Raw genomic sequence first — 16,393 nt, 5'->3', positions numbered from 1 at the left:
CCCAGAGGCGGCTGCGCAGGGAGGGCGGCCCGGGGGTCTGCGGCTGCCCCGCGGGCCCCGCTTGCGCCGGCGAGGGCCGGAGCCGCCCCGAGGCTGGCGGCTGCCGCCGGGGTCCTTCGGCGACCGTCGCCCGTTGCCCGGCCGTTGCCCGGGCCGCGAGGCGGCGGCGCTCCGCAGGCCCCGCCCACCGCAGCGCCGGGCGGGGGCGCAGCGCGCACCGCGGGGAGGGGGGAGGTGCTGAGTCACGCTGGACCAGCAGAACCGCGGCGCGCGGAAGGGGGCGGGGCGGAGGGGCGGTGGGGACGTGCGGCCCCGCCCCCGCGCCCCGGGTCGCCTGTGTTGTTGTGCGGAGGGGGCGGGGCCGGGCGCGCGGTGACGCCGCGGGTGGCTATAAAAGGCGGCGCGCGGGGCGGCCGCGGCACAGACGCGCCGGCGAGGCTGAGCAGAGCGGGTTCCTGCGTCAACAGTGCTTGGACGGAACCGGCCGCGCTCGCGCCCGCCTCTCCCGCACGGCAGCGCCATGGCGACGCCCCCTTCCCAGGTGCGCCAGAACTACCACCAGGACTGCGAAGCGGCCATCAACCGCCAGATCAACCTGGAGCTCTACGCCTCCTACGTGTACCTCAGCATGGTGAGCCCCCGGGGCGGGGGGAAGGGGCCCCTGTGGGAGAAGGGGGGGGTGGAGCCTGCCTGGGGGGAGTGTGGGGCCTATCTTGGGGGGGGAGGGGAGGACTTTGGAGCCGTCAGGCCTAGGACCTGCCTGTGGGGAAAGGGGGGACTTTGGGCCTGCCTGCGGGCAAGGAGAGGGGCCTACCTCGAGGATGGGCGGGTTGGGCGGCGGGCCCCTCCCGTGTGGCCTCCCCCCCACCCCGAGGGAGTAGGACCTACCGCTTGCGGAGCCCTCCCGGGGTAGGGGGAGGTTGCGGGCCCTTGCGTGTGGGGCCTGCCCTTCGGGAGGCGTCGGGCCCCGCGGCGCGCGTTGATGTCGCACCTCCCTGTGGGAGGGGGTGGTGGGAGAGGGGCTTGGGAGGGGTAAAGGCCTAGCTGGGGCTCTGGGGCTGGCGCTCCCCTGCCCGCTTTCCCCCCCGCCCCCCCTCTCGTCTGAGCCGGGGGGGGGGGTCCCCGTGTGCCGGGCGGCGCCTCCCCGGGGCGTGCCTCAGCCCTCTGGGGGCCGGCTGCCTGCGTGCGCTGCTGCCTGTTTTTTTTGTGTGTGTGTGTGTGCTTGGTGAAGTGTTTATCTGCGCGGCGAACTTCAGTTACACGTTAACTGCTCTCTGTTCGTCGCCCTTGGCGAACTTGTTATCAGCACAGGTCAGCAGCTGCCAAGCGGCTCTGCCCTTGGGGCTGGGCTGGATAGCAAGGGCTGCCTGATGAAGAGATTGGCACCTCTCCCACTGGCGCTCTTGTCTCTGAGGCAAGGTTTTTCATTCGTAGTTTCAAAATGAATTGGTAGGAAGTCATGGTTTCCTTGGAGCTGTATTTGCATGTCTTGCCTGGCATGAGACTCCAATTTTAGCCATAGCTGAGATGAATAACTGTGGGTCCAAACAGCAGCTCTGACCTCTGCACAGCAGTCTGGGTGCTTTAGATGAGTAGATAACTTGACACTGCTGCATGTCATGGCATTTAGGTGAATAACTTACCTGCTTGCTCCTGTGTTACTGTGAAGGTCACACCCTCAGCTGCAAGCTGAATGTAACTGTTGGTGGATAATAGTGGTACACAAGCACCAGTGTCTTTCCTTGAAGCTCCTACACTGCTGGTCCAATGGCAGTGAATTCTGTAGCAGTTAGTCTTGTGAATAACTGGCAGCTGATACAAAGCTTTCCATTGAATCCTGCCCAGTGTCTTTGACCAAAAAACAAACAAGCTGTGAACTGGCTTCTAACTGCTGGTACAGAAGTTTTTTGGCTTTAAATAAGATTATCTAGTATTTGCTGTTTAACTCGGGCAAAATATATGTTCAACTATTGTCTCTTCAAAGTGCCACTATTTTTCTTCGAAGTAAAAATGGGATTTCCCAGTCTGTTGCCTCATAAGCCTGATGAAGCATGGGAACCTTATCCCACAAGTATCCTGAAGTTCTTGGCCACCTTTAACTTGTGTTAAGAAGCCTAACTTTGATTCATGGTCACTGTTAAATGCAAACAAAGGGAGCAGGGGAAACTTCACCTTGTAGAAGAGGAAGTTGGTAGCACTTAATTTGCTGTGGTAAGGCATTTGAATGGTGCTCAGAAGAACAGGCATCTTTGGTCCCCTTCTGAATACACTTAAAAATTGTTTATCTCTGTTGCTTACTGAAAAAAGTTTTGCCACATTCCCTTGCTGTCATTGCACTGCTTCTACCTTTAGCTTGGACTCCAGCCATCTTGAAAAAAGGGCTGGTAGGAGGCATGTCTGAAGTCACAATACTGACTTGGGCTTGTGTGACTGCTGGACTGAGGATTTGGGTTTCTTTAGCATGTGAATTCTTGTTTTCAGTCCTATTATTTTGACCGTGATGATGTGGCTCTAAAAAACTTCGCAAAGTACTTCCTGCACCAGTCCCATGAGGAACGTGAGCATGCTGAGAAACTGATGAAGCTGCAAAATCAGAGGGGCGGGCGTATCTTCTTGCAGGACATCAAGGTGAGAGAAATAGAGCTATGGGTGGTTCAGGAGTGCATAGCACAGAAGTAGACTTGTGGTCTGCCTTCAGGCTGGAAGGGGAGGAATTCTCCAGAGGATCCTCTTGCTGATAAACACTAACACTAAATAAGCATACTGAATTGCTGGGATCTGCATGCGGCTCTCATGCTGCCCGCAATTCCGAGATGCTATAACAAAATAAAAAGGGGTTTTCCTGTAAGAAGAGGTGCATACACCTAGTGCTACAGCAATTTGCCCTAGGGAGGGAGGGAGGAAGGGGGAGGGTACCTAGAACATGCTATTTGTTGTTCTTGCCAGTGACTTCTCAAGATGGGGCCTTCTCGGTTCATTAGACTGTTTTGTAGAGATAATGCTCTTGACTTGCTTGCCATGGGAACATGAAGTAATATCAAGTTTCCAGTTGCTTGCTATGGCTTATTGCGAGATTTCATGGCACTGTTTCCTTGAAGTCACTTTAATTAGATTATTTAGAACAGCAGAAAATAAGTAATGTTTTATGGCTATATTGTTATGCAAGACATAACTAAACAGCAAAGTGAGTGACAGACACTTCCAGCAGAATCCTCTTGCTAGAAGTGAGTATTTGTAAAGACTGAACTTCCCTATTCTGGTGTATGACCTGCTTCAATTCTGAGGTTGTACATACTGCCTACCTATGTAGGTTGATGTTTAGGCCATTAGCTTGTGGTGGGAGGAGGAAGAAAGTAGCTCTAACTTAACCACAGGAGTTCACAAAAACAAATGTGAGGAGATCTTAAGGGAATGTGGACAGATTTGGGACCTGCTGTGTGCAGAGTGTGTACTGTGTGGGAGTGCCAAGCTTTCTGAAGATATCTTAATGCCTGAAATTGCTCTTGGTCAAAGAATTTGAGTAGAAGACACTTGCTGAAGAACCTCAGAATGTGGCAAGCTGTTTCTCTAAACAGTTTAAGTCTGATCTAGAAGACTTTGTGCCCTACTGCTCCATGGGTACTTACAGAAACAATGGTTGTGTGCTTCCCCTTTCAGAAGCCAGATCGTGATGACTGGGAGAATGGGCTGACTGCAATGGAGTGTGCTCTGCACCTGGAGAAAAATGTGAACCAGTCACTCTTAGAACTGCACAAACTGGCAACTGAAAAGAATGACCCACATGTAAGTGGATGGTGAAGTTGAGAATGTGGCTGTGCAATGAGTGGGGCTTGCATGGGTCTGATCCTGTGGGTTTTGGGGGTGAACTATGTGTCCCTGCTGCTCTTATAGGTGAGAAGAGGTGTGAACTAGTCATGGGGCCCTTCTGAAGGCAAGGGTCTGGGTGTTAGGCTGTACCGTGGCCCTTTTGTTAGGGTTACTGTCACCTCTTTCTGGGAGAGGACCAATTGCGGTGCCTTAGGGTGACTTAGGCCTTCCTTACAGAACAGTGGGTGCATAGGTGTTCAGATCTTTCTACTGTTCTTGGGAACAGAAGGCACTGATGTGAACAGCATTTCAGAGAAGGGGGAAAAAACATGTTAGCTCCACAGGAAAGGCTTGCTTCTGAGGGGATGAGTTTTGATTTTAAACCAATGGATGCCTGTTAGACATTTTCCTCTTAAGATGAGGTTTTTGCGGTCACTTTCTCTGAATATTAAGCATGGAAACTTTGGAACTTGGTGTCTAAAAACACAGGTTTCTTCACAGCTGGAAGCTTAAACATGAAGGTTATATTGGCAAGGCTGGACTGAGTTTTTTCCTGTTATCAGAATGGTATTAGTGTTTCACCCAGTACTCTTGGAAGTACCCTATGTAAGATTGAGGGAGGTAGAGGTGCTTTTTAAAAAAACTTAGCTGGACTGTTCTACCAGTGTAAATACTGAAGTGTATGAACTGATATGCATGGAGGTTTCTAAATATGCTCAAAATGTTCCTATTGCCTATCTTAATGAGGAAAGGGGCAGGGGGTGCTTCTCGAGTTGCTTGTTGTGAGTTGTATTGTAGGGCACTGGATAACCTTGTGCATCTCTGGTCTTGTTCTGGCACTGCTGAAGCAAAACTAAAGGCTTCTTTCTCTCGGGTACCTTTTGAAGCTTCAAAGTTGTAGTTCTGTATCTTGTCCTAGTCCTAGAGAAGATTAGTAGGACTTCTGTTACTGTTTCAGCAGGATAAGTAGTGTTCTGGCATAATGTAAACTCTCTTGTCTCCCTTTCAGTTGTGTGACTTCATTGAGACTCACTACCTGGATGAGCAGGTGAAAGCCATCAAAGAGCTGGGTGACCATGTGACCAACCTGCGGAAGATGGGGGCACCAAAATATGGCATGGCAGAGTACCTGTTTGACAAGCACACCCTAGGGGACAGTGACAATGAGAGCTGAAGTCTTGCCAAGAGCCACCCTGTTGGTTTCAGTGGGACTCCTACCTTGCTGCCCAGCAGTGCATGTGTCTTCGGCTATTTAGTTAAACAGTTCTCATATGCTGTACCAAATATCACTCTTCTTTCTCTTGTGTTTTGTGTACTGCCCTCCATCCAATAAAGTGACTTGGTTCAAGATGGCTTTTTCTGTTTCTCTCCAGAGAGGCCCGTATTTAAAGGATTATGCTCCATAGTCTCCCTTGGGGATGTTACCTTAAGTTGGGCTTGAATGAAGGAATATATTTGGAGGGATCAGGTTTTACTTTGCTTGCTTAGCACTATTATAAATCATTTTTTTTCCATCCAGTGGGATCTACTGCAGGAATTGCTTGATGATTCAAGTTGCATTTTAAAATGGTTTTGCTATGAAAGCCACTGCTATAATGAATGTGCAAGGAACTGTTTGGGGGCTTGTCCCCATCGATTTAGATGAGGTTACTGAAGGAGGGTGCCTTGCTAGGCACCATGTGCGTCTAACAAATGACATGTTTTCTCCATGTACAAGTGCACTGCAAACCAAGACTAAGCTGTGTACTGTAATTGGGCTAGGCTGAAACAGTGGTACTGCAGAAATTGAATCTAGGGCATATCAGGAGTCAGACTGGGTGTGGTGGGGACCCCTGCCTAGGTTGAAAAGCTATACTTGGAAGACAGAGGATAGATATCTGTTGCAGATGTAAGGCTTTAGAAGGGATCTAGGAGGAAATGGCCTGGAACAATTTGTTGCATCAGTGCTCCATGTGATATCTGCAGCTGTCCTTGAAGACTTTCTTGACCTTAAAGCAAGATAAATTTTGTGGCTTGTTCTCTGAATTCCTATTGTTGCATGGAAACTAAAATGAGGAAATGAAACAGCTGGGCCTTGACTTCAGCCTTGCTTTTATTTTCTTAGGGAAGATTAGTCAAAACTCATGGCTTTTAAATTGTCTGCTACCATTCAGACCACTTCTATGAGTGCTTTCAAATCAGTGGCAGATGTAATGTGGAACTTGGAAAGGAGACAACAGGCTGGATAAATACCATTAACTGCAGCCACTTGTTCAAGTAGATACTTACCCTGCCTTATTGTCTCTTTTCCCTCAATACCAGGAAAATAACTAGACTGATCTGCTAAAGCACTACAAGTCTGTATTGAGTGATACAACTGTCTCATTTCAGTCCCTTTCCCTGGAGTATCTTCTGTCAGTAGTCCAAGCCCTGCCCAGGCTTTCTGTACTGAGTCTTGTGACAAATGTTCACATAAGGCTCGAGTTCCAGTTCTTCCTGCAATGAGGATGAGCAGGTATCTTTAGTAATTATATTGCTTTTCTGCTTTGGTCTGCATCTGTGCTCCAGGTTCTTGAGGCTGGCACCTCAAGCAGAGCTACTGCTCTGCTGTTAGGTATTTGCAATACCTAGCAAAACTCCAAAGTCTCACTTGTTCTTTTGCTATAAATAGAGATAATTTCATAATGCTGCAACACTCAAGTTCTGTGCCTGTTACTGTACCTGAGGCCAGTAGCTGTGAGTCACTGGTGCTGGATTCAGCTGTGGCTGGGCTCTGGCTGAATGTTCCAGCAGCATGTGGTGTGGCTGCCCTGCCCTTCTGTTAGGAGGATGAGTGCCGCTGTGGCTGGGTGTAAAAATACTGCAGTATCACTAATATGGCAGGTACCTTGACAGAACAGTGTGTGCCTCTTGGTTTCCTCTAGCTGTACTGATCTATCTGCTCTTCACATGTGCTTTCGCTGGTTTCCAAGATCACCTCCATCAGCCCCACGTAGTCACCCTCAGCTAGAGAGATGCCAGAGTCATTGGGGGAAGGGTTCTCTGCTCTTCTTGGCTCTTTTGTAGGGTGAATGTTAGTGCTTCCATTTCCAGTATCTCTTGCAATCCCAGAAACCTCTGCAGGATGCTGGTCTGGAGCATTGGCTGCATCTTCTGAACTTAGGCTATGAGCATCAGGGCCTGTTTTCCCCATGTGGGATCTCTCCAGCACTGGAGAAGTCACAGGAGTGAATGAAAAGCAGACAGAGGCACTGCCTCCAGGGGTTTTGTTACTGGGGGTGTGAAAGGCACTTGAATGATCAGAATTGGGGGTGGCAGCTGCTGTGTTCTCCAGAGTTAGCCAGGGTGGGTGGCAGCCTTTTAAGCTCTTCAAACTCTTGAAGCTACCCTGCTTCTCATGATCTGGGGACTCTGCCAGGAAGAGGAATTTAGGGCTCTCTGATGCTGTGGATTGAGCTCCTGGACTTCCTGTGGTGGCAACTTCTCTGCTTTTATTGTTAGAGTTGTTCTTTTCTTCCTCTACTGTTACCACTAGGGAGTCACGGGCTTTGCCCCGTTCTGCTGTTGGCCAAACAAATGTTTCCTTTACACCTGAGCCAATGGAGCTCTGGCTCTTGTATGTATCACTCATCCTGGAAGGTGAGTTGGTAATGACATCTCGAAGAGAAGCTGAACATGCAGCAATGCTGGAGAGTGCAGGGGGCTTCTTGCGGCCTTGACGTCTAGAAGGGAAGATCATGGGGATGGAGCTGATTGGTGTCTGTGGAGCACTGTAGAAACCAGGTCTCTCATAAAATGGAGTTGATATGAAGGCATCAAACTCCCTCAGTTTTCCATCCTCGCTGTCCCACTGCTCCTGTGTGCTGGAGTCTCCCCTTGGCTGGTTGATGCTGCAAGGGCTTCCAGACTTGATGGTGCCTTGGTATGTGTAATGGCAGAAGGGGGATGTGGGGTCTCCTCGCCTGCGCAGCAGGTTCATCCGGGAAGAGGACCTGGAGAAGCTTGGTGACTGGACACCCAGGAGACGGCCCAGGTGTCCCAGTAATGGCGTGGAGTGGTTTGCCTCCTCATTCTCTTTAATTTGCTCCAGGGGCTGGAACTCCATCTCTTCTTTCTGCATGCTGCAGAAAGGCAAAACAGGCTGTTACGCAGCCACAATAGGAGGCAGTTTCTGGTGGACTGGGTCAGCATTAGCAGAGGCTGGCAGCATGGGGAATGCTGCTGCTGTTGGCAAACCTCTGTTTTCCTGTATTAAGGAAGATGCATATTAAGGAAGGCATAAGATGCCTTCCATAACAGGGATGCTTATATGGTAGTAGAGGAGGGGGGGGGTAAGCGCTCAGAGAAATCTTTTTCCATGGAGGATGCTGGGTTTCACCTTGGGATGAGCCTTAAAACTATCTTAGAGCAAGATTTCACAAGCTTTGGAGAAAGATGTTATTTTCTCATACTATATTGTATAATATTCTACATGATGCCTGATCCAGAGTGTAAATGTGGTCTGTTCTGACACTCTGGTTTCACTCACCTGATGTCAAAGGTTGAGCCGAGGAATGATGGGCGCTTGTACTCAGCAGTGGCTGCGGTGTAAGGTGGCTGGGGGTCAGGCTCATTCCAGTATAGGTCCTTCTCCAGAATGGGCAAATCCTGATGCATCTCATCCACTGCCATAAGGGAGACCTGCAGAGGACAGCAGGAATGTCGCAGTGGGTAAGTAACTGGAAGGAAGGAGATGTTGAAGGAGACGTGAAAGCAATGCTCACTAGGAAGGAAGAGCTCTATGGCCAGGACTGTGGCTTTAGGAAAGACCAAAGGTGGAGAGTTACTGCATGGAAGAAAGTAGAGGAAGCAGTTTTAGGGACAGGGTGAAATGTTAGGGAGAGGCAGGAATGATGGGTCACTGAAGGGCAGTGAGAATGTGAAACTAATTGAGTCTGGATCCATATTGTGGGCCAGAGCATGGAGTAGGAGGGCTAGGTGGGGCTGGAGTTGGTCTCTGTGTGAGTGCCAGGTGCTCAGCAGCACAACAAGCATGTGCCAAAAGCCCTGTGTTCCCTGGTGTGTGTGGGGTCTTCCTGGAACAAGTCTCGCCCCATATTCTTCCTGGAACCTGGGATGTCTCCTTGGCTGCTGAGAAGGAACACTGAGCTGGATGCCTTCATCATCATACATGTAGGGAAGCTGTACGCTCTCCTCTTGGTCTCCCCAGCCATCTCCCTGTGGAGATTCTGGGGCCCTTCTTAACATGCAGCCACCACCTCAGAGAAAAGGGCTAGGGGAACAGGGACTGCCTTTGTGCCCTGCTGCGGGCATGGGAGGTGGGTGGCAGAGGTGTTGCAGGGACAGCACTGTGACTGCACTCCTGACAGGGCTTGCTGAGCCCTTGGGTGCAGTCCTTCCTCCACAGGTCAGGCTTGTCTGTGGGATCTCGCCTCCACTTTACCTGCAGGTTCCTGTCGATGAGCCAGTTGGTTTCAAAGTCGTCATCGTCCTCCCCAAAGGGGTTGATGAGTTGCTCAGCCACCTGCATGTGGAGAGCACACAGAAAGGGTCATGGGGATGCCTGCCCCCTTCCCTGTGGGGCAAAGGCCTGGTGGGCAGAGTCCAGAATTATGCTCAAGGGGGATGTCCCCTGAATTCAGAGCACTGGTGATCCTCCCAAAAAGGGGCAGGTTAAAAATGGGGGCTTGGCGGTGGCTGGGATTCCTTGGTGCTGGTGTGCACATTCTCAGTGGGACAGATAACAGCCCCTGGCTCACACAGCCTTTCTGCCACTGCAAACCACACACAATACTCTGCAGGCAAAGTGTGCCCCACTGCCTCTCTTCTTCCCTGAACTAGTGAGGCTCAAAGCATAGGAAAGATGGATCTGTTCTCCAGGGCAAGACACTCGGAAACTGAGACAGTCTTGGCAACACCGTCAGCCCCTGCTGGCTCTCTGTTTGAGTGCCAGCACCTGGCATGCTGTCTGTAGGCCAAAAAAAACCCCACAGCTGGAGTTGCTGGTGAGCACAAACTGGGAAAAACCCTTGTCTGGGTCTAATTCCAGCTCCAGGCATGTTTTCTTGGACTTACCTTTAGCCAGCCAGCATAGAAGAAGAACTGCAAAAATGTAAACACAGGCACAAAGAGATCTAGTTCATGGCCAGGATATGCCTTTTCTGGGTCCAGGAACTGCCGCCCGATCAGACATGCCAGGAAGAAGCTGTAAACAGCCACGGTCACCACCTGGGAAAGAGGCCACGGAACACACCAGAGGAGCTTGAGATCCCAGCTTGCTTTCCCAGCACCTCTCCTCCATTCTACCCCACACCTCTCCAAACTGCAGCAAGCTGCTGAGGAGCTGCCGCAGAGCTGCTGGCTCTGTGGCCTTTCGAAAACCTTGTACTGATTTATGACAGGCTTGTCCTCTGCTCTTTGCAGGAAGATGCATTTCCGCTGAAGAAAGCTTTAAATGTAACCTTTGCTCTCTAGCTGCTATTTACATTGTATTTCATTCCACGCTGTCCCTGGAACGACCTCTGTGCAGGCATCACAAAAAGATGGCCACAGAAGAAGGCACCTGATGTCCTGGACAGAAAGAACTTGAACAACTGACATGTGGCTGCATGGCTGGTCCACTGCTGAGGTAAGGGGTGCTGTAAGATCTTCTCATTCTTGCCCCTGACTCTCCTGAAAACTGCTTTGACCACCTCGTGGCTCAGCCTGTGCTGGTGCAGGCCACGTCCAAGTCAGGGAGGGGAGACCCTGGCAGTACTGCCAGCTCTTAACTGGCTCCTTCCTTCCTGCTCCTCATGCTGAGCTGTTTTGTATTTGCCTGCTTGCTTGTCCAGACTTCAGGCCACAATGTGTTTTGTGCTTTTCTTTGTAATCATGGGACTGGAAACTTCCCCTTTTTAAATTAATAGCAGCGGAGACTCTCGCACAGTCTCTTGATGCCCCAAGTAGGGTGTTTCAAAACAAAAACACAGCATCGCAAGACTTGTGAGCTAGCTATGCAGCTCCCTGCAGTGAACAGTGGTTGGATGTTTCACGATGGGCAGGATTACAGAGGGCCCAGTTGCAATAACAGACTTTGCAATATGGATGGGCACCTATAGAAAAATGGTTTGTGCACTGCAGAGGTGGTGAGGACCCTGGCTGGGCTCTCTGGCAAGGTGCCTTGCTAACCACTACAAACATCCACGATGAGGCTGCAAGAGGAGCTGCCGATCTGGGCCCAGTGTTTTCTGCAGCTTGGCCTGGCTCTGCTTTGTGGACCTGGACTCCAGTCATACCTCTCCTGTCTGCTCCTCAGTTCCTTCCTGACCATCTCTGTAGCTGAGACTCCCCGTGGTGCTCCTTGGATAGGGCTTTGGAGCTGTGCTCTTTTTCTCAGGGACCTGTGCTCACAAATGAGGGCTGAGGGCTGGCAGTGGGGCACTGGCTGAGCCTGTTGGCAGGGGTCTGCAATGCTGTGCCATGTGCCATAGAGGCAGTGTGCCACCCTCACCCCAAAGGTAAATGTGGGATGCAAGTGCAACACACCATGCTATTGCTTTTCTTCCTAGCGTGCAGGATGCTATGGTCTGTGCAGGAGTATAAGTTCCCAATATATTCCCCATTAACCTTCAGCAATGCATGAACAGGAACAGTTCCCGTTTCACAGTGGAGTGCATTAGTGTTATCTGAGCAGCAGGGTTGTATTAGACAAAGGAGCAGTTTGGTGCCAAAGCATCTGCCTGGGGTTGCATCCAAGGAGCTATTAAACAGCTAAGTTTGGGCACACCGATCTCCTCCACGCACCTGGCACAGCTCCATCAGAGCTGCCCTGTGTGCTGGAGCAGCTTTGCTGGCACGTGGATCTCAGCTCTGCTGAGTGGGAGGAAACCGCTGAAAGGACGTGCTGCAGAGGAAGGCTAGGGGCATTGCAGGGAGTGGATCTGCATTTGTCTGTGTTTTCACTGTACTTGCATTGCATACATATGCTTAGTTATCCCTGGAGAGTATGTGCTTGTGTAGAGGTGACTGTTTAAATTATGGAAATAAATGGCTGGGCTGAGTGTGTGCTGGGTTACATATGTGAGGGAGCTGGCACAGGGTTGTGTGTGTAGGTGTAGATGAAGGGTCCAAGTGTATGTAACATCAGCATGATCCATGTGTGGGGTATGTGTGTCACTGGGGGCTCCCTAGCAGCACGGGCAGTGTGTGCAGGCAGGCAGTGGATCAGCAGGTGTGGGGGATCCCATTCTCACCTGGGTGTAGACCAGGGGGATGCTGATCCAGTCGTACCCATAGAGCCGCCCGCACTGGCTGCGCAAGGTGTTGAGCTCCTGTAGTGGGCAAGAGGAATGGAGTGTTGGCACAAACCTCCCATCTCCTCACTGCGGACACGGACTCTCTCCAGCCTGCTTCCCCTTCATTGATCCGGCCTGTCCCCTCCTGCTCACACCTCCTCTGGAAGGGGAGACTCAGCCTCCGCTGCTGCTCCCAGCCTTTCCCCATCAGATCACCAGCAGGGGCTCCGGCTTGCCCTGGAGGAACTCCTTGCTGCCTGGATGTCTCCATCTGAGCCCAGGCTCCCTTCCTCACTTCTAGCAGAGCTTATCTCCTCACAAGGTGAGCAGCTCAGCAGATTAGGCACAAAGTGCCTCAGAAGTGCCCATCTCTGTCTCCTGGCTATCCAGTGAGCCTAGATAAATAGCCCAGAGGGAGATACCTATCTCTGGGCAGATGAATCTCACTCCAGGTAACATAAACAATGTGATTCTCTTTGCACATGAATGCCAAGGGAGGATGAGCTGCTCTGAAGTCTTTTTCTTCTGTAGCTGGGCAGGGATCACTGACAGTCTTGCCCATGGAGCATGGCCTGCTTCCTAGGACAATTCATGGGTTTTTACCATGAAGTCCTCCACAGGGACCTTGGCTGCTATTGATGCCTTTGAACTGTCGTGGTTTCTTTCCAGGCACACGCTGTGCTTCCTCGCAACTTCTGAGCCATGTCCTAGAGACCTCCACTGGCTGCTGCAGTTGGCTGCTCTGGAGTCTGTGAAGGCTGGCTGTGTAAAGGAGAGCTGATCCATGGCCTGCTGTGTGGGGGCCTGCCATTACCGCGCCTACATGTGAGTCCCATGGTTCCTCCCAGGTCCACATTCAAGAAAGATATCACATTTCCCTCATCTCTATTGCATGTGACCTCACTGCCTTATGCCAGCAGGCCACTCAAAGCTCTGCTCTGCCCTGAGCTGGGGAAGCTAGTTGGCGGTGGGGGACATTTCCCATCAAAGTTAGTGTAATATCCTCAGGGCCAGGCTTGGCTCACTGTCTGGAAGTCCCATCTCACCATCCCTATTTCTTGCCTGACCTCTGGAAATTCCTGTGGTTCCACCCACGTAAGAGGACAAGAATCTCAGACAGTCACCTGCTGCCTCTGTCACTCACATTCAGGATGCCCTGGAGCAGCACGCTGTCCCGAATCCTCCCCTCATTCCGTGCCTTCACGGCCAGATTGGAAAACCACACGCACGGGATCCAAAACTTGTTGTGGGGGGAATTCAAGCTCTCAAACTTCTTGTGTTCTTCTGGCGTCATGAGGCCTAAGTGGAAAAGAGGAGACAGGAAAGGGATGGCTGTAGAGGACAGAAGGGAATTAATCTGATCTGAAATGAAAACACCTACATTTCAGGTGGCCACCTTAGCTCTCCTTATAATCACAGGGAAGATGCAGGCACTCAGTCTTTGGGAGACACCTAAAAGGAGGACAAGTCTCCTTGTTAAAACATTGAGTTATAGAGGTGTGAGGGGCAGGATTCATCTTATTTCACTTTAGATGCCTGCAGCATATCTTTCTCTGATCTGATCACAGCCAGTGGGGTGATGTGGTACTGTTGAGGGTGCAGTTGCCTGGCTTACTTCAGGCATTTGTGGAAAACAGGATAACTTGTGTCCTAGAAGTGCCTGTTTCTCTCCCTGGATTGCAAAGGCAGCCCAGGTGATTAGGGCAGGTGCAGACATCTGCATTTGGGCAGACTGGGAAGTGCTGTACCCTGAGAAGTGTCTTGGGAGAGGCTTCAGGGAGCCCTATGGGGACCACTGTTCAGGTCAGAGGCTCCCAGTTCCCACTTGCCCAGTGGACAGTTGTTGCCCTGAGGGAGGGCAAACTTCCTATTTGGCAGAGGTCCACCCGTGTCTGCCGTAGACCCATGCACAGGGTCATTTATTCCAGACAGCTCTGCTTTTCCTTTGTACCCACTTAGTGCAGGATGAGCAGCCGCCAATGAAGTTGCTGCACCACGGTTACACTGATCTGATCAGCCAGGGTTGCCCCATGACCTGCAGCATCTCTGCATTCACAAACCAGACCTCACCAGCCTCCCTATGTAAAAAAATTTGGGCCAAAGACCCTTCATCGTCCAGACTACCTTTCAGCCACCAGCAGGAATGCATGTGCTGTGCAATAGGGAAACATAAGCAGTTGTTTATTTGGGCAGAGCAGAGTAGGGCAAGAGCAGATGCTCAGCACCTGCAGCAGACATTAGCTGAGCATGTCGCAGTGCTATCCCTGCTCCAGTCTGGAGGTTACAGGGCCTTTTCCAGGGCTCTGCCTCAAGCAGAGCAGTAGGGTGCTGTCTGCCTGTGGCCAGAGATGTGCAGAAGGCATTACTGGTACTGACCTGCCCTCACAACGTGCTCCATGCTGGGGAAACGCTTGTAGACAGCAGTGCTGACTGAGCGCAAGATCAGCACACCGCAGAGGTTGCTGTAGCGCATGAGGGTGCGACGCAGGAGCCGCCCATACTCATCCTCCCCATCCACGTTGCAGGAGACCAGGTTCATGATACGGTCAGGCCATGGGATGCTCTCGTACTGAGCCCACCAGCGGGACACCACCAGAGCCACGTAGAAACCTAGAGGTGAGCTGAGCAAATTAGCCATCCTAAAGGAGTAGGAGATGTATGTGCTCATGTGTAGGAAGGCTGGTACTGCTCATACAGGGACAGGTGCAGGCATGCCTAGAGGGCAATTCAGATCTTCGTGCCAAAGTTAGAGTGGGCAAGTCTGGCTTCCCCAGTTTATTCAGTGCTATTTGGTCCCTGCCCTCCTGGCAGAACCCATAACTTGTCTGTACATCTGGACAGTGCAAGCTGTGTGCTGGGAGCATCCCTCACAGCTGGGACACGAGATGATATACTCTCCATGGGGAGGTTTTGCAAAGGCAGAGTGAGGGATCTGCTCAGTGAATTCTGCCTGCCTGCAGAGCTATATCCAACCAGGGAGAAGAAATGCTGTCCCTTTCCCCTTCCCACATATTCCCAAACAGAGCTTGTTACCCAGTACAAAGGACACGGGTATCAGCTCAGCATAGTTGTTGCAGTAGAGCGCCAGCTTCTCAAACATCAGTCTTTGGCTCTCACTCAGGATCAGCCTGAAAAAGAGAAACAGAGGCATCAGGCTCAAAGAAGAGGCTGTGCCTCACTGGGCCTGCTGGGATAGGAGTCTGGCAAGGGAAGCCAGGCATAGGTAGTCATGACACTGCCACGCTGTGAGCCTGGGGGTGATCTGGGTGAGCAGCCCCTGTGAGAGTGGGACATCAGCACACATCTCCCCTGGGAAAGCCCACCTGAAACACCCTGCTGCCCCATCCACAGGAGCCAGAAGTGGTCACTGACACAGAGTGTTGTAGTAAGTGATACAGTTCGATGTCAGGGACTGCCCCTACATTTCTCACTCAGGAGAGTGTTATCTGGTATTAGGTTTGCCACAGGGCTTGGACGTGTACCACAGCTCATTTAATATCCTGCAGTCCAAGCCCTACTCATGCCAGCACTGGCTGTTGTGACATGAGTTCCTGCCTCTTTCTTGGAGCTGCTTTCCTGTCTCCATGCTGCATCTGTGCACATTGACCTGGCTAGGGGAGCTCCCTGGCTTTCGCCACCAAAAACAGACCAGCCACAGAATACAGTTGTCTCATCACAGATCTGCGGCTCCAGAGCTGATGCCTGCTCTCAGAAATGTACCCAAGGTATCACCGGTTGTGTGAGCAAGGGAGACTTTCTCCTAAAGCGCCCCATTTTGGGCCAACTCCAGTACTAGCCTATCTCTGGGCTCCATGGATCTACACATCACTCTTCTGTGGGTAATCATCCAATGCAACTCTCCATCCTAGGGAAGAGAAACTATGTCCCTACCCAGCCCAGAAAAAGGAAATCTGTCAGTTGCTAATATATTGAGCAGCTAACATATTGGAGCAGCGAGGAAGGACCTTTCCTCTCCTGACTTCTCAGCAGATGCGAGGGGCAGGTCCTGTCTACCCTGGAGTAGAGGAACTCTGCGCTTTGTGAATGTAGGCTGGCCAGTGGCTGGCTGGCTCCTCTTCACCAAGACTGCTGTCCCAATCCTGCATTGCTTAGTTGTCCTGCTCCAGGACAGGTTGAGAGTGAAGGGCTGTGTTAGTGCTGGAGTGGAAGGATGCTCACCTGTACACAAGACTGATGGTGAAGTAGAGAGTGATGAAGATAAGGAACTCGGAGTAGAGGAGTTTGTAGATGCTTCCTTTCCATTGGAGCAGAAGCTGTGAGAAGGTGCCTAGGCGGGCATCGGCCACACGGTTGGTGTATGTTACTGTCAT

General features: G+C 51.4%; 2 protein-coding genes across 2 annotated transcripts; one reads left to right on the top strand and one right to left on the bottom strand.

Moving 5' to 3' along the window:
• The first annotated feature begins 405 nt into the window (after positions 1 to 405).
• Positions 406 to 5,155, top strand: FTH1 (ferritin heavy chain 1). The gene is made up of 4 exons (XM_067295884.1): positions 406 to 631; positions 2,482 to 2,628; positions 3,658 to 3,783; positions 4,817 to 5,155. The coding sequence occupies exons 1-4, from the start codon at positions 521 to 523 to the stop codon at positions 4,979 to 4,981; spliced, it is 549 nt and encodes a 182-aa protein (XP_067151985.1). The 5' UTR covers positions 406 to 520; the 3' UTR covers positions 4,982 to 5,155.
• A 1,371-nt stretch (positions 5,156 to 6,526) lies between these two features.
• Positions 6,527 to 16,393, bottom strand: BEST1 (bestrophin 1). The gene is made up of 9 exons (XM_013949376.1): positions 16,242 to 16,393; positions 15,096 to 15,190; positions 14,439 to 14,672; positions 13,207 to 13,361; positions 12,021 to 12,098; positions 9,862 to 10,014; positions 9,230 to 9,310; positions 8,315 to 8,466; positions 6,527 to 7,907 (listed from the first exon to the last, which is right to left on the bottom strand). The coding sequence occupies exons 1-9, from the start codon at positions 16,391 to 16,393 to the stop codon at positions 6,707 to 6,709; spliced, it is 2,301 nt and encodes a 766-aa protein (XP_013804830.1). The 3' UTR covers positions 6,527 to 6,706.

Source organism: Apteryx mantelli, chromosome 4 (assembly GCF_036417845.1).
Source record: "Apteryx mantelli isolate bAptMan1 chromosome 4, bAptMan1.hap1, whole genome shotgun sequence".
Taxonomy (NCBI): domain Eukaryota; kingdom Metazoa; phylum Chordata; class Aves; order Apterygiformes; family Apterygidae; genus Apteryx; species Apteryx mantelli.
The sequence above is the reverse complement of the archived record's forward strand: the minus strand, read 5'-3'. Positions and strand labels throughout refer to the sequence as shown.

Bases quoted from the DNA above. Each gene is read 5' to 3' on its own strand.
- FTH1 (XM_067295884.1), top strand. From the start codon at position 521: ATGGCGACGCCCCCTTCCCAGGTGCGCCAGAACTACCACCAGGACTGC. The intron at 632-2,481 runs GTGAGCCCCCGG...TCTTGTTTTCAG, and splicing joins CCTACGTGTACCTCAGCATG to TCCTATTATTTTGACCGTGA. The intron at 2,629-3,657 runs GTGAGAGAAATA...TTCCCCTTTCAG, and splicing joins TCTTCTTGCAGGACATCAAG to AAGCCAGATCGTGATGACTG.
- BEST1 (XM_013949376.1), bottom strand. From the start codon at position 16,393: ATGACAGTAACATACACCAACCGTGTGGCCGATGCCCGCCTAGGCACC. The intron at 12,099-13,206 runs GTGAGTGACAGA...TGCCCACTACAG, and splicing joins TGCTCCAGGGCATCCTGAAT to GAGCTCAACACCTTGCGCAG. The intron at 9,311-9,861 runs GTAAGTCCAAGA...CTCCACATGCAG, and splicing joins TCTATGCTGGCTGGCTAAAG to GTGGCTGAGCAACTCATCAA.